At 52.5% G+C, this 18,390-nt stretch overlaps 3 protein-coding genes across 12 annotated transcripts in view; 1 reads left to right on the top strand and 2 right to left on the bottom strand.

The window, feature by feature from the left end:
- Positions 1 to 4,905, bottom strand: part of LOC105480217 (tetratricopeptide repeat domain 21A) — a 31,650-nt gene extending 26,745 nt beyond the window's left edge. For all 5 annotated transcript variants that reach the window (XM_071091460.1, XM_011738782.3, XM_071091461.1 and 2 more), the window contains exons 1-4: positions 4,582 to 4,905; positions 3,232 to 3,361; positions 2,296 to 2,406; positions 1,420 to 1,586 (exon numbers count right to left, since the gene is read on the bottom strand). In XM_071091460.1, the coding sequence (XP_070947561.1) occupies positions 1,420 to 1,586; positions 2,296 to 2,406; positions 3,232 to 3,361; positions 4,582 to 4,905 (732 nt within the window). The remainder of the gene's footprint in view (positions 1 to 1,419; positions 1,587 to 2,295; positions 2,407 to 3,231; positions 3,362 to 4,581) is intronic.
- Positions 4,832 to 16,056, top strand: LOC105480218 (golgi reassembly stacking protein 1). 3 transcript variants are annotated; one of them, XM_011738787.2, is made up of 9 exons: positions 4,832 to 4,966; positions 8,892 to 8,972; positions 9,556 to 9,759; positions 11,348 to 11,434; positions 11,573 to 11,703; positions 11,947 to 12,145; positions 12,933 to 13,083; positions 13,617 to 13,691; positions 13,943 to 16,056. In XM_011738787.2, the coding sequence occupies exons 1-9, from the start codon at positions 4,883 to 4,885 to the stop codon at positions 14,194 to 14,196; spliced, it is 1,266 nt and encodes a 421-aa protein (XP_011737089.1). In that variant the 5' UTR covers positions 4,832 to 4,882; the 3' UTR covers positions 14,197 to 16,056. The 3 variants fall into 3 exon arrangements, with proteins under 3 accessions (XP_011737089.1, XP_011737087.1, XP_011737088.1); XM_011738785.3 differs by having other exon boundaries at positions 13,539 to 13,691; XM_011738786.2 differs by lacking the exon at positions 4,832 to 4,966 and adding an exon at positions 5,115 to 5,670 and having other exon boundaries at positions 13,539 to 13,691.
- Positions 16,057 to 18,390, bottom strand: part of LOC105480219 (WD repeat domain 48) — a 46,825-nt gene continuing 44,491 nt past the window's right edge. For all 4 annotated transcript variants that reach the window (XM_024792438.2, XM_011738788.2, XM_071091464.1 and 1 more), the window contains one exon: positions 16,057 to 18,084. In XM_024792438.2, the coding sequence (XP_024648206.1) occupies positions 17,989 to 18,084 (96 nt within the window). In that variant the 3' untranslated portion in view covers positions 16,057 to 17,988. The remainder of the gene's footprint in view (positions 18,085 to 18,390) is intronic.

Raw genomic sequence — 18,390 nt, 5'->3', positions numbered from 1 at the left:
TGAAGTCCTTGGTTCCACACAGCTTCAACCCAGCCTGCACATGATCCACCCTTTGCCACCCAACACCCTGAGGCCCCGCCAGGCACAGCCCCATGCGGATCTCAGGGCAGCCGGTTCTTTCTCACGGCCAGGTCTCCCATTGTTGCTTTGTCTGGAAATGCCCTGGACAGCACCCCTCCCACTCCCAACCAAACCCCTGCACCTGATGTCCATTACCACTCGGTACAACTCAGCCTCAGAGGCCCCTGCTTAGGAGACCTCCTTCCCTGTACCCTTACAGCTCTCCATAACCCTTACTGAGGCACACTCACCTATCCTGTCATTGCCTGTTTACACTGGGGTCAGTAGCCAACATGGGGTCCTACTCAGGGCCACTCTTGATCTCTCCACTTCTTAGGCCAGCACAAGGCCTGGCCCTGCATAGGAAGCCCAGGAATGCCCTCTGAGTGGGTGAGCAGGAGCCATTCTGAGCTCGCGGACCTCGCTGGTTCCATGTTAGCCTTCACCCAGCCTCTCCTGGCAGATGGGGAGGGCCAGGCCTGGGAAGCAGACTTGGAAGAGCCCTGCCCTAAAGCACCCCTCATGATGGCCTAGATCAGTATTTCTCTGTTATATTTCTATTTCTCTTTTTCTATTATCTGTCCTAAGGAGTCTCTTTAGATACTGTTTCCTAATTAATCCCTTCCCCTGCAAGAAATGTTAATGCCTCAGATATACCATATCTGTGTATTGTGTACTATATATATGTGTGTGTATTTTATACATAAAGAATAAGATTTTTTTCATCTTCTCCCCCAGGGACCATGTCTACACCCTTTGAAAATTGATATCAGCCCTGCTGAGAAGGCATGGTCTAGACTGAGGCTTCAAATTCCATATTAGTGCAGATATACAGTATATGGGCTGTACTGCATGAGCCACCATTCAGTTCCAGCAGAGCACTATAGGAAGGGAATGGCCCAGTGTGACCAGCTCATCTGGGTCCTCAAAAGAACCAGTAAGTCTGGACTAGCCAGGGCAACATGGCAAGACCCAGTCTCTACAAAAAATGTAAAAACCAGCTGGATGTGCTGGCACCCACTTATGGTCCCAGCTACTTGGGAGGCTGAGGTGGGAGGACTGCTTGTGCCTGGGAGGCTGAGGCTGCAGTGAGGTCTCAAAAAAAAATTTCTTAAGAATATGGTGCAAGCCATAGAAAATCTATCTAGAAATCAGACTCTATGGACAAACGCCAATGAGTAACCTCTGCTAAGCCCAGAGACAACATACTTGGGGCAACTGTGAGACCCAGTATTTCGTCAGTGCCTGGGTGTGGCTCTCCCCCAGTTTCAGGGCCCTTTGTGGAAGTAAGGGCCACCCTGCTATTATGTGTTTGGATGCTGCTTTCTTCGCCTGTTGTCCCCATGGTGTGGTGAGTACCTCTCTGAAGCCTCTAGAGATCTTCAGCATGCGGTCAATGTACTCTTTGGCCTTGTCATGGTGGCCTATGAGCCAGAGGAAGACACCAGCATAGTACAGGGCAGTCCCACTGACTGTCTTGCGTATTTCCTTCAGGCTGTACTCAAGCTCCTGAATTGCTTCTCGGTCTGTAAATCCAAGAGCGAAGGAAGAGGGAGAGTTAGGATGCGGAAGTCTGCCTAGTTCTGCAGGGGCCACCAAGAGCCCAGAGAACTACCTCTGGGTCTCTCTCACACACTGTGGATCTCCTTCAACATATGCAGCACACCGCGTGCAGTCCAAGGCCTAGAAACCAGCAGTACCTGCCCTTGAGATGCCGCAGGGGCTGCCCCGGCCTGGACTCAGGTGTGCTCTCTGAGATTATCTTCTCTTTTCTGTGCCCAGCAGTGTGCTGAGCAGGCAGACCAAACCAAAATCCTTAGCCTCAGGCCCACAACTTATTATGAGTGGGGAAATAGTAGTCTGTAGTCACTCTTGGACCCTCTCCCTGACTCTAGAGGGGTGGAGATTAGGGGTAGAATTATATATATTAGCTGGTTTTTCTGACAAGATCTTGGCAAAGAAGAAGGGTGTTTCCCCAACTCTTGGGATCTGGAGCATGGACCCCTCCCACTGTCATGGGTTCTGCCTGCTTCCACTCAGTTGGATCCAGGCATGGCGTCTTCTCCCAGACCTCCAAGGGGAGACGAGCAGCAGTCACTTCTCACTGGTTAACAGCATCTGCCCAGCCACCAGGGCACACACCTCCTTTGGCAGCCCTTGAGGGACTGTGTATCTCTGGGGCAGGGCTTTCTTTCCCCTGGTGGGTCAGGCCTGGCTGAGCATGGTGGCACTCACCAATGATTTCACATCTTTTGTGAGCATAAATGAGGGCCATGGTGGAGCACAGGGACACGTCTGGGTGATGCCTGATGCTTTCCAGGTCACTGATGGCATCCTGGATGTGCTCTGCAAAGACAGTCCACATAGTTATACTCTCAAGCTCCAGGATTAGAGGACATGAGACTCTGTAGCTGACCCAATGGCTCAGCACTACCTGCCTTTGCCCAGAGTCAGAGGACTAACTGGTCTGAAAGGTCCCCAGTGACCCAAGCTCCCTGAAGACTGGGGCTCTGGGAAAGAGCTGCTGGTAACATGGTCCAGGCTGTTGGGGGCTGGAAATCTTGGACTTGAAAGGTGTACCTGTGAGTACTTGTGGGGATATGTGTGAGGCTGCAATCATTAGCTGCGTCAGTTCTGAAGAAGGACTTCAGGCAGGGCTTTCCCAGCTAGTGCTCAAGAGCCACTGATTACATTTATCCCTCCATGTCCTCAGATACTGGCCATGGGCCATTCGGCCAGTCCTCAGCCGAGGACCACCTTCTGAATGTCAGCGCATCTGCACCTGCATGGGCCCCACTCCTTTCCCTGTACCTGTACCATACCCACCTGTCCTCACACCTACCTCTTCCTCCTCCTTTGCCTGCATTACCAGTTCTCAGCTTCCAGGCCTGGAATTACTTCAAGAATCATGCAGCTATCTCTCCAATCACTCATTTTACAGAGAGGGAACCCGAGGTGCAGAGCAGGGATAGTGAGCGCTCTGAGGTCTCAAAAGTCAACTAGATATGGATTACGTAGGCTTCTGTGGATTCCCGTGGGAATCCAGCCGCTGAGTATGAAACTGTTTTTATGGGACCATAACTAGGATACAAGGAGGCATCCAGGTGGAGCCAGAGTGTTAGGGCCGGGCTAGTGCCTGGGGTCACAAGACCAACACTGCCAAGTCCTTACCTTCTTTGAGGACTCCATAAGCTTTAAAGAACTTCAACACAGGGTCACTGCTGAATTTTTCCAGGCCCACAGCTGCAGTCTGCTGCACGTGGTGGAAGTACTTTTCCTGGCTATAGTAAATGATCCCAGCCTGTATGAAGGAAGACATAGCTGCATTAGCCCAGTCCCTTCTCTGTCTCTGTTCTGTCCCAGATGGGATGAGACCTGCTCCCTTCCCTATCCCCTGCTCCTCCTCAGTTCTGCAAAGGGAAGAGAAAGAGGAAACATTCAGGCCTCATCCTGTCCTCTAACAGCCCTGGGAGCAGCTCCATGTAGTTTCTCCAGGAAAGAGTTTGGAGGTGTTTGGGGGATTACCAACAGATTCTGGTTCAACTATGACGGGGAATGCAACCCAGGCTTTGTCTTAGGAAGGGAATAAGGGGGAAAAATGAGGACACATAATAAGAAAAATTATACCAATTGTAGTTACAAGTTATTGTGGGCTTCATATCCACTATCCTGTACACAGCCCTCTCAGTATCTTTCACAGCTAAGGAAGCTTAAGCCCATGGACTATAGCTTGACAAAGGGGCTGAGATTTTAAAGTTAAGTTTCACTTCCCCTAAGGTTTGTGAGTGCTAGGTTGGGAACAGATGTGGTTGGACTGTAAACAGCCTCGTGGGTCATACGAAAGAGCCCAAACACCATCCTAAGGGTAACAGAAAGCAGAATGGTTTTAAGGCGAGGGATGTTTTCAGAGGTACATTTTTGCAACAACCACTCTGGCTCTGGCTGCTTCTGCGTGTGGGGAGTGTGTGCTGTGGTGGCAGCAGGGACTACTGCTGCTGAAGAGAGCCAGAGCAGAGAAACCAGATGGGAAAGGAGGCTGTTGCAGGCGCTCAGGGGGAGAGATGGTGCTGGTTCTGGGCTAGAAGATAAAAAGATAAAAAGAAAACTCAGGAGACATTGAGGAGCTGGCATTTCTTGAAGACAGGATTAGAAGATGAGTATAAGGAAGAGGTATGAGTTAAGGCTAGGAGATTAAATAGTGATGCCATCAACGGGGGTGGGAGGCGCAGGCGAGAGTGAGCTGGGTGGAAGAAGGGATGATGACAAGAAAGGATAATGATAGTGATGAGATGCGCTGGTTTGGGGTAGCTCAAGAACAGGGGATGCTAATTTAGGGCTCAGGGAGCGCAGAAGCCCCGGAGAAGATGCGCTTGCCAGGAAGAATGGGGCAAGAAAGGGCAGGACCGCCTGATATATAACTGAGGACGGCGAAGGGTGGCAGGAGAGTAGCAAGGCACGAGGTCGCTGTGTCAGAGGCGGGGAGTCACGAGGGAGCGGTCGGACAGCGCCCAGGCCACGCACCATAAGGGAGGAGTCATTGCTGCTCATCTCGGGCCGCTCGCGGCTCCGAGTCCGGGTCTGGTGGGGCGGTGCGGAGCGGGATTCCCGAGGCAGGGTCGTGGGCACTCTATCACGGCGGGCGGTTGAAGGCGTTACAGTCCTTGGAAACGGAGCAGCTAGCCGGTTGCTAGGAGCGTCAGTGTCTGGAGTGGGAGGAACAAAGCGCTTCACGTCACAAGGCGCAGGAATCGAGCGCCGAGAGAGCGAGTCCGTGCTAGTGGCGCCGGGTCGGCCTGGGTAGGCGAAGCGGGAGTGGACCCGGATGCCGAGCGGAGCCGCTGCCATGGGCCTGGGCGTCAGCGCTGAGCAGCCCGCGGGCGGCGCCGAGGGCTTCCACCTGCACGGGGTGAGTCGCCGCCGCGGCGCCGGTGACCTTGGCAGGGCGCTCGCAACCCCGCGCCTGGGCCTCCGGTCGCCGGCTGGCTGGCGACTGCGGCGGGGTCCCGGCCGGAGTGTTTTCGCGTGGGTGGCGGGCGGTGCCCCCTGCCCGGTGGGAGCCGCCTGGGAGAGGCGGCCTCGCGGGACTCCCGGACCCTGGCCACTCTGCGGCCACGGTCGGGCCCAGCGCCCGCACCAAGTGACAGCAGTGCCGGAAGCGGAGCGTTTTCCCGGTCCGGCCGCCGGGAATGGCGCTCCTCCCGGGAGAAGAATGCACCACTGCCAGTCAGGACGCACTCTTGCACTTAGCACATATTTACGCTCGCCTGCCGCGTCCGCGCTCCGTGCTGGGCCTGGGAAGAGAGTCAGCCATGCCGAGGACAGTCCCGGGGGCCGGGGTAACCTAGTGGACGCAGCTGCAGGGGAGCCCGTCGGCGCGCATCCCGCCAGTCGTAGGGTCGTAAGGGCTTCCGAGTGTAGAGGACCGGTGCAAACCAGCCACGGGATAGTGGGGAAGGGGAGGGCCAGGAGAGTGCTGCAGAATCCTCGAGGAGAGCGTTTGCAGCTGGGGAGGGTCCCAGCCTTTAGATGCCTCTACAAGGAAGTCTGGGCGAGCAGGCTTCCGGAAAGTGGAGACGGAGTGGGGTTCCTAGAACGGAATGGGCTGTGAAGGTGAGGAGAGGGGCCGCAGCCTGATGGAGATTTGTGCTTGCGGAGAGGGAAGGGCTATAATGTAGGTGAGAGGGGCTGGGGGTCTCTCACCCCGGAATGCTGCGGGGAAGAGGCGTCCCTGCACCCCCCTTTCCCTAGTGAAAGGCAGCTGGATGCAGAGATGAGTGGAGACGGGCAAGTTTGTCGGTTTGTGTGTTTCGAAGGTAAGGTCTGTTGCCAGCTAGCCACATGAGAGGGCTAAAGGAGGAGTTTCTTAACGTGAAAACCGGGCTGGCTTGGAGAACCCAGAGTTGACAGGATTTGTGCTTGGTAATGGGCTTTCTTACAGTGAGGCACCAAACAGCAAGTGTTGACAGTGGAATGCATCCAGCCAGGAGCGTCTTCCAACAGGTTTGATTAAAGGCAAAGGAACTCAGGATATTGGCAAGAGGAGGGGTAGGGCGATGATGGGAGCTTCGAAGATGGGAGGAACCTGCCTGATGGAGAGGGACAAATCGGAGAGGGACCAGGGATCAGAGGCTGTCATCACAAAAACATAGTTTTGAGCTCCTACTCTGGCAGGCAGAATTCTAAGGCTCTAGAGATAGAGCAGTGAACAGAACAAACATGGTCCCTGTTCTCCTGGAACTGACATTTGGAATGCTGGTAGGGAAAGAAGGGAAATGAAAAAAATACATGGTAGGTGGTAATTACTAGTGATAAAAATAAAGCAGGTTAAGGGGATACAGAATAGTGAGTGGGTGCTGTTATTGATAGAGTGGTCAGGAACGGCCTCTTCTCAAGTCACATTAGAACAGATGCTTCTGAAGGAAGTAAAGAGTGGACAATACAGATATTTAGGGGAATAGTAGTAGTCCAGGCAGAAGGACCAGCTTGTGCAGAGTCCCCGAGGTATGTTGTGCTTGTGTGTTTGAGGAAATGCCAGGTGATGCTGGTGTGCTTGGGTGGTGTGGCCAGTGTGAGGAGGAGACCAGAGCAGACCACGTAGGACCTTGCCTGTTGTCCTGAAGATTTAAGATTGTATTCTGAGATGTAGAACCATCAGGAGGTTTTAAGTGGAGGAGTGACATGACCTACTTACATTTAACAACATTGAAGAACAGCTGTGCTGCATTCTAGAAATATTGGCACCTCACTGTGTGCCTAACACTTTGGAGAAGTCACTGCCCTCAGTGAGCTTAGAGTAGTGGCAGATTCACCAGGAAACAGCTGTTAGGAGAGGGCAGTGGTTGGGGGAGGGCTCTGGGTTGGATTTCCTGGGGTCAAATTGCTGAATTACTGAGTACTTGGTCTCATCTGTCATTTGAGGTTATTAAAAAGGTTAAATGATACATAAAGCAGGTGAGGTGGTACCATCCCCTGGCACTCAGCCGACCAGCCCTTAGTAAGTATAAGCTGTGATCACTGTGAGTTCCATTAGGTTCCCTGATTGGGAAGGATAGGGTGGAAGCATTAGGAAAAGCAGCACTAAAGGGCCATGGGGCAGGCTGGGATGGGAGCCCCTGAGGAAGCTGGATAGCAGGCAGTGGTTTCTGAAGGGGGAGCAATACAGTGGGCAGCAGCATAGATTATTTCAGCTGCGGAGCCATAGTGAGTGGTGACGAGGCCCCAGGTGAGATAAGTGGAGTGTAGCCAAGCAGAGGACAAAGCCATAGGAGAGGGTGGGTGGAGGTACTGGGTGGGTCAAGGAGCCCAGGCCTGGGGCCTGAGTCTCTGGACCTCATTAATGATGGAGAGCAGCTGACATGCAATGCTGGGGAGTGGGGAGGGGAATAGGCAGGCACCTGACATGGAGTGGTTTGGAAGTGGCCGTGATCAGGTAGGGGCACTGTCCCCAAGCTGTTCCTGAATAACTGTCCTGTGGTTTTCAAAAGATCCCCTCACTCCAAGGGTTAGAGGGCAGGGCCCAGAGCTCCCCTGCAGTGGGGCCTGGGAGCAGCTTGCCTACTGGGCCAGGCCAAGTAGGGCCAGATCTGATTTCTGGGCTGCACTCACTCCCTTTGGAAGCCATGGCAGCTTCTGGAGGTGATAAGGAGGGGCCCAGTTGGTGATGCTGCCAGAAGGGAGTCCTAATTTCAGGGGCAAACTGGCCTTAATCTCAGCGATTTGTTCTCAGCCTAGTCTTCATGAGCTGTCCTTCAGGTTGGGGAATCCAAAACTGGAGGGGCTGGTGTGTAGCAGGAGCCATAGGGCCTTTCCCATGAGGAGGCAGCAAGAGCCTAAGTCCTGTGCCCTCTGAGCTGGGTCTGGCTGGTGTCTACATCAACAGGTCATCAAATGCCTATAGCCAAAAGCCAGAGGGTGTGGGTCCATCTTCGGGTCTAGGGCCTTGGGACAAAGCCTGCATTGTTTAAGCCAGGCTCTGTAAATGGGGCTTTTGGGATGGATTTCTGCTGCAGCCTGCAAGGCCTGGTGGTTGTGCTTTTGGAGACAGCAGCAGTGAGCTGGGGAGTTCAGGGAGGGGCAGGGAGCACCCTGGGACTGGGAATGCTTCCTGGAGGAGGTGTCCTGCACAGGCATGGAGGCTACACTATGAGGCTGGTAGGGTAGCTGAGCCAGTGGGAGGCTCCTCAGTCCAGAGCCAGGGTGTGGGGATTGGCACTGCCCACTCACTGGGCTCCCTGGCTCAGGCCCAGTTCTACCCCTGAGGTCTGCTCCTCTGCCAGTGGCTTTCATTACCTGCTGGACTGAGCCTGGGTCTCCCACCCCAGAGGCTGGGGACCCCTGGGATCTGGCTGCAAGCTGCCTTTCCCACTCCTCTTTCTGGGCACAGCCCTGGGTATATCCCTCCTGAGGCCTGCCCACTTCCACTGCACATCAGGGCCCTCCCTTCTTGTCCAGTCTAAACCTTTCTGGTAAATCCTTTTGGCTTTCCAGCCAACCCTAGCCCAGCCCTCTAGAGCAGCATTCCCACAGGCCTGGGCCAGCCTGTCTCCATACTGCCTCCTGGGAGCCCCTAACGATGTCCTGGGCTATAAGCCATTTCTGAAAGCATCTATGGATCATAATCAGGAAGGAGCCATTTTCCTAAGAGGAAAATTTTTGCTCAGGAAGGTAGCAAGAGACCATGGAGTGAACCTTGAGAATGCCCAGAACAGTTCACGCCAGGCATGTGTTCTGGCTGGCACACCGGGAGTGCTGATGGTTCCTGAAATGGGGGAGAGGGCTACTTGGAGAGTCCCAGGGTTGGCGCAGTGACTGTGGCCTTTGCTGTGGGACAGGTGCAGGAGAACTCCCCAGCCCAGCAGGCGGGCCTGGAGCCCTATTTTGACTTCATCATCACCATTGGGCACTCGAGGCTGGTGAGGTTCCCCAACCCTGCCTCTGCTTTGCTTACTTGTGTGTGTTTGTGTGTCTCCATCTGTCCCACAGGCCCCAGTCTACCCTTCCCTCCCTTTTTTTCTAAAGGGAGTCCCAGCCCTGTCTCCCCTTCTGCCAAGGTTGTACTTAGAGCCTGACTGGGGCCCTGCCCAGTGCTCAGCTTCTGAGCTCTCTGGGGTGGACAGAGGACAGATGGCCTCTTGGAGGTGGCCACAGGCCCATGGGGCCTGCCTCCTGGGCGTGAGGGATATGAGGGCCCTGGCCAAGGGGCAGCTCAGAGTGGGGCAGCACTGGAATGCTGTGGATCCCAGAGGCTTTTTGCTTGCTTTTTCTGGCAGGCTGAGGAAGGTTTGGCAGTGCTTGGGGGAGGTAGGGGTCCCAGTGGCTACAGGCTTAACCCTGGTCTGTGAACCTGGCCCATCCACTACCTTGGCCCATCCCCACAGTGACCCTGCTGGGGTCTGCTGCCCACTAAGGCCCTTGCCCCATCTCAGGCCCAGACTTATCTGAGGGTCCTAGCCTGGGCATGGGGTGGCCTTGGAGTCAGCCCCACTGCCCCCACAGAACAAGGAGAATGACACACTGAAGGCACTACTGAAAGCCAATGTGGAGAAGCCCGTGAAGCTGGAGGTGTTCAATATGAAGACCATGAGGGTGCGCGAGGTGGAGGTGGTGCCCAGCAACATGTGGGGCGGCCAGGGCCTACTGGGTGCCAGCGTGCGCTTCTGCAGCTTCCGCAGGGCCAGTGAGCAGGTGTGGCATGTGCTGGTGAGTGTGGGGTATGGTAGGGCAGGGTGTGTCGGAAGGATGAGTTCACTGGGGCAGGTCTGGATGTGGGCGGGGTGTGAGGGTGGGACATGCAGGAGTGGGGCGGGAGCCTTGGAGCCGTGGTCAGGGAAGACAGAGGGCAGGATGTGGTCTCATTCCAGTGTCCCAGAGAGGGCAGCTCATTACTACCTGAACAGTGTACCTTGCTTCCCGTTAGCCATGACTCAGCACTTTCTTACCTTCTATACCTAGGTTACTTAATTTGAAAGGCAGAAATACCATCTACTGGCATGGTGGTTGGACTGCTGGATTGCTGCTGCTTTTATTATTTTGTGTCCCTCTGTGTGTGTGTGTGTGCGCGCACACACAGAGCCATGTGTTGCATGACAACATTTCAGTCAACCACAGACTGCATATAAAATATTGATTCCATAAGATTGTAATACCATATTTTTACTGTACCTGTTCTATGCCTGAATGTTTAGCCACACAGATACTTGTGTTACAGTTGTCTACAGTACTCAGAACAATAACATGCTGTGCAGGTTTGTAGCCTAGGAGCAATAGGCCACACCATATACTCTAGGTGTGTAATAGGCTATGTGTAAGTTAAGTTCACTGTATTATGTTTGCACAACAATGAAATCAACTAACAATGCATTTCTCAGAATGTATCTCTGTCAATAAGCAACGTGACTATAAATATACTGTTTTTTTCTGGTGTATTGTTATATGATTAATCGATATCTTAACGAACCTCAGTGACCAAGCTGTCGTAGATGTTAGTCTGTCCACAGACACACGTGCACACCCAACACCTGTGCTCATTGATGGTATCTAAGTTCTTGAATGCTCAGTCCTGTAGCCTGGTGGAAGGAGGGTGCTCTGAACTAGAAGTTGGCTGGTTTGTTTTCTAGCCACTTATTTTTCTCACTGACTTCTTGGGAGAGCCTGGCCTTCTTGCAGCCTTCTTTAATCTGCCCATGAGGGAGAGGGGACTGATGATGCAAATTCCTTTGCATTTCCCAGGGAGATGGGGAGTGGTGAAACTTCCCAAGGGAGAAAGGAATCCTTATTTGTACCCAGCTTTGCTCATTGTCCTCACCTCCAACCCCTAGGGGTCTTTAGGCACATGCTTGCAGCAGAGGCAGCAATGTAGTGGGGTACCTCCTGTAGCCAAGGTGTGCTTTTCTTCTTTTCATATATTTCTTTATTTTTCTCAGTAACCCTATCGTTAGATACTGTGTATCTTGCTTTTAATTGTGGGGAAACTGAGGCTAGGAGAGGTTCAATAATGTGTTTTCAGTCATATAGCTGGGCATCTGGAGCCAGAAGTTGAGCCCAGGGTCAGCTTCCAGAGCCTGGTGCTGAGCCTTACCATGGTATTGCCCTCTGCTGGACAGGCTGTAGACCTGGGGGAGGTAGGGGAATGGAGGGGTGAAAAGAGGGAGTATGGGCTTGAAGCCCTGCTTAGGGACAGAGGACAAGTGTCCCACTCACTACCTGAAAAGGCAGTTCCCCCTGCCCTTTCCCATCCCCCAACCACACCTCTAGTAGCATGGCCAGTGGCTTGCGGTTCTTTCTCCAGGATGTGGAACCATCTTCACCTGCTGCCCTTGCCGGTCTGCGCCCCTACACAGACTATGTGGTTGGTTCGGACCAGATCCTCCAGGAGGTGAGGAACCTGTAGCTTGCCCCTCCCTAGACCCTCTGGATGTGGTGTGAAGAGAAGGGTGCTGTCCATGAGAAGTGTCTGGTTTTGTTGAGGCTTTAGCCCTGGAAGCAGGCCTCAGGTGCTATGCGTTTCTCACAGTCAGAGGACTTCTTTACGCTCATCGAGTCTCATGAGGGGAAGCCCTTGAAGCTGATGGTGTATAACTCCGAGTCAGACTCCTGCCGGGAGGTGACTGTAACTCCCAATGCAGCCTGGGGTGGAGAGGGCAGGTACTTCATGGGGTTGGAGGGCTGCAGGGCCAGGTGGGTGGGGCGTGACCATTGGGCATGGACCTCAGAGTTCTATGGTGGAGATGGAGGAGGGTTGGGCCCTTGTCCCAGGGATCCTGAGGCTGACCAGTGTTTCAGAAGTACTCTTTTCAGTCCCCTTATTGCTGGTAGTAGGTGGGGATAGCAAAGGTAGGGAGGGCCATGGGACAAGCCCCTGAATTGAATGTTTCTGGCCTTCGGCAGTCTGGGATGTGGCATTGGCTACGGGTATCTACACCGGATCCCAACTCAGCCCCCCAGCTACCACAAGAAGCCACCTGGCACCCCACCACCTTGTGCTCCACCACCTGATGCCCCACTGCATGATGCCCTACCACCTGGACCCACCCTCGAGGACTCTCCTTCCCTGGAGACAGGTTCCAGGCAGAGTGACTACATGGAGGTATGTGGGGAGAATCCATCAACTGGGAAGAGAGAAGACTCTAGAGGCTGCCCTTGGGGAGCCATCAGCAACCCTCAGGGGCCTGTGGGGCCTTTGTGATCTGAGAGGCCCATCTACTTCTGGGACCCAGTGGGAGCAGGCAAGCCATGCCTGGAGCAGTGAAACTCACTTTTGGCTTTCCTGCCCCTTGGGTCTAGAAGTGAGGGTGGAGGTGAAGCCCAAGTTGTCATCTTCATTTCATGAGCGGGAAACTGAGGCTCAGAGATGGGTGCTTGCTGTGCCTGTGAGTTGTGGCAAAACTGGACAAAGGGCTGGGCCTCCAGAGCCACAGTTCGGATGGTTGTCTGGCCAAGTCTGCAGGGAAGTGCTGGCCCTGCCTTCACAGCTGATGAGTGGGTCCTCTGAGAGCACCTTTGGGCACTGGGCTGGTGCCTGGGGTCTGGGCCAGGGAATATTCAAGGATGTTCTCCAGGTACGCCTGAATTCAAGGAAGGCCCTGTCTTCTTGTGAGTCATTGATGGGGCAAAGGGAATGTGTCGGGGCCAGGTGGGCACCTGGGATTCCTCATCTGAGTGGAAAGAGTGCTCCCTCTCAGTGCCAACACTGCAGGGGAGGCCAGGACAGGCCCCTCAGGCCTGACTTCCTATCACCAATATAAGAAGGGGTGGCTTATTAAGGCCATTTCCTTCAGGCAGAGCAGTGCTCCTGGGACAAGATTAGACTGCAAAATTCTTCACCTTGAGGCACTGTCCTGATTGTCCCCTACCCATTTCTTCTTCTTCCCTAGGCCCTGCTGCAGGCACCTGGCTCCTCCATGGAGGATCCCCTTCCTGGGCCTGGGAGTCCCAGCCAGAGTGCTCCAGACCCTGATGGACTTCCCCATTTCATGGAGACTCCTCTTCAGCCCCCACCTCCAGTGCAGCGAGTCATGGACCCAGGTAGTGGGCAGACCCTGGAGAGGAGTGGGCCCCAGGCCTGGGGCTGGACTTTGGCAGGAATGTCAAAACTTTCCCCAGGCCCTGCCGACCCCTCATATCTCATGTACACCAAGATATTAATAGTTGCATACCATCCAATCTAGTGTACAGATGGGGAGTCTGTAGTCCAGAGAAGAGAGGTGGCCTTCTTCAGGTCACACAGCAAATTGGAGACAGAGCAGTCTAGGCCCACTGCCACTGTGCTATTCCCATAATGACCAACTCCAGGTCCCTTTCTTTCCTCAGAAACAGGCAGTGTGGGAACCTCTTTGAGGCTGGGTGAGGTGTATCACCAGGGTCTGAGGCGATTACAGTCTCACAGGCTGGGCCAGATGCCCTAGGCAAGTTGAACCCAGGGTGTTGCTTTCCAGCAGTCAGGTTTGATGCTGGCAAAGAACTGCACCACCCTCCCCTAGGCTTCCTGGACGTGTCAGGAATTTCCCTCTTGGACAGCAGCAATGCCAGTATGTGGCCCAGCCTGCCCTCTTCCACAGAACTGACCTCCACAGCTGTCTCAACCTCAGGGCCAGAGGACATCTGCTCCAGCAGCAGTTCTCATGAGCGGGGTGGTGAGTGGCCATCACCTTCTGAAGTCCTCTGGGAAGGACCCCGGGTTGTTGGGAAGGCTGCCCTCAATTCTTCAGCTGGGCAGAAGCAGGCCATTGGGTTGACAGAGTCACACCAAGGCATTTGTATACTCCATCTCCAATCCCCCATCAAACCTGGAGTGGCAATGTGGGGTGGTCAGTGGGGTTACTGGCCCTAACACCATGGCCCTAGGTTCTTGCAGGCCTCCTCAGCCTGATCTTCTGTGTTGCAGGTGAGGCTACATGGTCTGGGTCAGAGTTTGAGGTCCCCTTCCTGGACAGCCCAGGTGCCCAAGCCCAGGCGGACCACCTGCCTCAGCTGACTCTTCCTGACAGTCTCACCTCTGCAGCCTCACCAGAAGATGGGCTGTCTGCTGAGCTGCTTGAAGCTCAGGCTGAAGAGGAACCAGCAAGCACAGAGGGCCTAGATGTTGGGACGGAGGCTGAGGGGCTAGCCAGCCAGGCCCAGATCTCTACCGCAGAATAACACCCTGGGCTGTGACAAGGCCCCTGGTGACATTTCATGAGGCCCAGATGTGGGCAGGCAGCCCAGGCTGCACTGTGCGGTCAGCTCCAAGCTGATCCTAGCCCTGTGCCTGATCCCAGCCCTGTGTGTTCAGCTTTCTAGGCTGTAGCTCCAAGTGATGTGCAGGGACTTCTGCTGGCAGGGGGCTTCTGTGTCCACTCAGACTCTACTTCTAGTGTCCAAGAGGTAACCTCCCAGCATTTATCCTGCCTGATAGTCCTGGCTTTGGGGGTTTCAAACAAGTCTTTCTGGGGTAGTAGAGGGCTGGGAGCAGCACCCCAAATTGTTTTATAGGAGCTGGGGTAGGAGAGGAAGGATTCTTTGCTGCTTGGGTGGGGCATAAGGCCTCAGTGGGTGGTGAGAGGGGGCCACGGGCCTTGTGGGAGGACATCTTTTGGCCGTGTACCCTCAGGTCCAGTGCTTGGTCCTGCTCTGGTCACTGGGGCTGCCCAGGAGGCAGCAGGGTCTGGTTATAATCCAATGTGAAGATGAGGTGAGGAAGGAAGGGGTTGCTGTCCAGGGTTGGCCTGGTTGCTTTGATTCTTCCTGCACAGCTCAGCCCACCCCATCTGTACTGGAAGGGACCCTGAAGCCCTGGGACCACCCCCTTTCAAGTCCCAATCACCGAGTCCTCTGTCATGTGTCCTTGTTCGCAGGCTACACTGCCACACTTGGCTCAGGCTGGCCACCATGCTAGTCACGGGAGGGGGAGAGAGGCAGTGTACTTGCCCCCCTCTCCTGGAGGGAGGTGGGTTGGAAATTCTAGGCCCTTCAGCAGAGACTCATTTGTGCCCAGACCACAGTATTTCTTCTTCCTCAGGGCCTACATAGCACAGACCTGTATCCCCAGTGGCAACTCCTGTTAGCTCCCAAACTTAAAGAGTGATCTCTTCTAAATATACAAGGCATCTACCCAGCCTCAATAGTGAATAAAAGTCACAAATTTAAGTTCAACACCCTAAGCAATTTCTCTAAGCCAGTCTACCTGACTAGGTCTATTCACACACAGTTTCCAACCCCAAGGGGGAATTAAGGGAATAGATTAAGAGTAGGTAAAGACCCTTCTGTTCTTTCCTGTTGTAGGGGAGGAAGCTGTTCTCCCCACCCCAGGTGCCTTTGCAGGTTAAGGCTAGGTTAGGCCCTGCACTCCATCCGGGGACGGCCCCTCATCACCTGAAGTCCTCTGCTGTGTTGACTGGACCGTCACTTCCCACCCTGCTAATTATTATGAAAGCTGCCTCTGGTCTTGTCTTCTAGCCTGTGCCTAGTTGAAAGTCTCACCTTTACAGGATCATGTGTAATGCTGGTGTACATGCATGGAACTCACAAGCTCTGTCAGCTGTGCAGGACAAGGAATGCCTGCTCTGGGGGGCACAGACCAACTATATGGAGGGAGGGCCCCAAATCAGCAAACCCTAAGTTTGAAGCAAACCCTTCATTTAAAGCAAACCCTTGTCAAGCCTACCCGAGCAGCTGATACGTGTGCAGAACAGTGAGGCATTGTGTCCTGGATCGTCTGGGAGCCCAATGTCAAGTCTGCAGGAATGCAGGAAGTAGAACAGAATCGCCACAGGACTGTTCTGGGGCCAGCTTCCCTTAACTCTGTAGCCTGGCAGTCTGACCCAAAGTTGCCCTCACCCGAATGTTCTGGCTCTTCCCTCCCTCACTTTTACTTTCCCTTCCCCCATAAGTTGGAGGATAAAATGGGTATCAATGCTAATATTTCCAGGGAGAACATGAAACCAGAGGTTTCTTTCTTTCTCTGTAATCTGCTATGAAAGAAAATGACAAATGAAAATAAATGTGTACTACACTTCGAAATATTTTAACTAAAGCCTTTATTCTATACAACTGTGAAATACAGATTTTTACCCTTTTGGCATTGCAGGACTGTCAAATTTTCTGGAAACTGTATTACGGTTTGACTGGAGGGGAAAGAAATACAATCATGCTGGGGTTCAGATCTATGATAGGAGGGGAATGCAGCCACCCAAGGCTTAGCACACAGGGCACAATGACCCAGCAAAACCCATTTCTTTGCTCAAAGGCCCCTCGTGCAAACACAACTGAGGGCTGGTAAATAAGTTTGGTTTTTTGTTTTGTTTTGCTTTTGCCATTAATTCACAACTATTGCTAAAAAATGTGCACCAAAAGCGCACTGTTGTATCCAACAGATAGAAAGGACTTTTAAAAAAAAAAGCTGGTTGCTCTCTGAGGAAGGGAGAAAGACCATTTCAGCTTATTGGAAATGTGGCCACGTCTTTGCTCACTTCTTCAAAGTGCAGGTGGCAATGGCCTGTCCAGTTTCCAAAGGAAGCTGACTAGCAGTGAGGGAACCCTGTCTCTGCAGTTGTGCGATCAGAATATCTTAAATAGTAAGGTATGGACTTAGGCCCATCAGCTGCCCCCAGCCGAACCTGTGAAGACGTAGAAAAGAAAAAACCTTCCCTGCCTCCCTCCCTAGTCCCTGCTATGCTGGAGGCAGGCCACACACAAGCTAGGGAGGCAACTGGACTGGAATCAACTGCCCTCTGAAGGCACTTGTGCTTCTGGCTTCATACAGGAGGCTTGTCTTACAGTTTCATGGGGGTGGACCATTGATTTCCTCTGAATACAAATGACCTTGGGGAGAATCCAAAGTATTTTCTGCCAAAAGTTGAAGTGTTTATCCCCAATAAGTTACATTCTATACAAGATCCAAATGATTCTATGAAAGTATTAGATTGTTAGAACAGTGAAAAGAAGATCTAGATACAGGTACAACAAAAACCTGCATATAAAACTTTGGAAAAACAAATATGTATACTTCCAGGATATGAATATCAAATTAACTCACTATGATCTCCCTTTACTCTGACACCATAAATTTTAGGTAACATTTGAATGAAACTGAATTTCACCATGGTCTTAAGTTTTAGTGGTGTCATGCTGCTCATCCAGAGCAAGAACCCGTGGTCTCAGCTCGCTTTGTGTAAATAGAACTGGACACAGTGGAGGAAGGAGTGAAACGGCTGCACCTCCCTGGGGTTGCCACAAAGCCAGGACGTCATGGGAGGGTGCAGCATCACTAGGCACGGGCTGTGCAAACTCTGGCCCAGCAGTCCAAGTGCTATGATCCAGCACCTGGAATTTCAACAGATCTTCCTACAAGAACACATCTGAGATGCAATATTAAAAACAAGCCCAACATTAATCTTTTATTATGAAATGGGCTGGTTCTCAAATTGTGCAACAGCAAATTCCCATTAAAAATAACTGTCTTAAATGGTGAAAACAATTTGATTTTTTTTATATGACAAACTTGGAAAAAGCCTTCATATCTATTGCATGAATGGAATGTACTCTTAGAAAAGCTACAGAGTGTGTGGGTTTGAAGTTGAAACAAAGACAGTTGTGGCCCGATCGAGGTGTCTCTAACAAGTGCTAACAGACAGATAAGGTCCTTTGAAACAAGGAGGAAGCAAAGTCTGCACTGGCCTGCTGTCAGTCTTCTGTACATCTCGAAAGGCATAGTCTGCTTGGGGTTCTTCTGCTCTTGCATTCTGCTTCCCTGGGGACAGCTTAATCTACACATGGAGACTGGTTTCTATATTACATCTCGATTAGTCACTTCAATTGAAAGATAATCTCGGTCCATACCAAATCGGCCATTAGAAGTCTTGCTCCCGTTGGGGCTCAGTGGGCTTCCTAGGACTACTCTTGGGGCCATAGAGGAAGGTCGTAAATGAATACCCAGGAGCATTAGCCCACCCTTCACGTGGACTTCTGACGGTAATGGAGGGTTAGGTCTCCACCGCTCTTCCATATGAAGTGTTTCACTGTTCGAAGGTCCATATTTGGATCCAAAACCTGAATAGCCAAAATTAAGTTTAAAAATTTCAAAGTCTCTAATATCTAAAACCTTTATCATTAACTCAGGGACTCCAGCTTGCTCACTCCTCCCCTATGCCTGATATCCAATTCTTGCTGTCACGGCTTCCATGCATGTGGGAATGAAATTGAGCTTAGTGAGATGTACATCTTTTGTGATTATACCAGAAACACCAGGCCATCTTTCAGCCATTCGTCTAAGGATATGTTTTGAGTGCATCTTGATTTAAAAAACCATTCTGCCATTTCTCCGCACACCTTCACTCTAAATCATAAACTAACATG

This window comes from Macaca nemestrina, chromosome 2 (genome assembly GCF_043159975.1).
Source record: "Macaca nemestrina isolate mMacNem1 chromosome 2, mMacNem.hap1, whole genome shotgun sequence".
Taxonomy (NCBI): domain Eukaryota; kingdom Metazoa; phylum Chordata; class Mammalia; order Primates; family Cercopithecidae; genus Macaca; species Macaca nemestrina.
The sequence above is the reverse complement of the archived record's forward strand: the minus strand, read 5'-3'. Positions and strand labels throughout refer to the sequence as shown.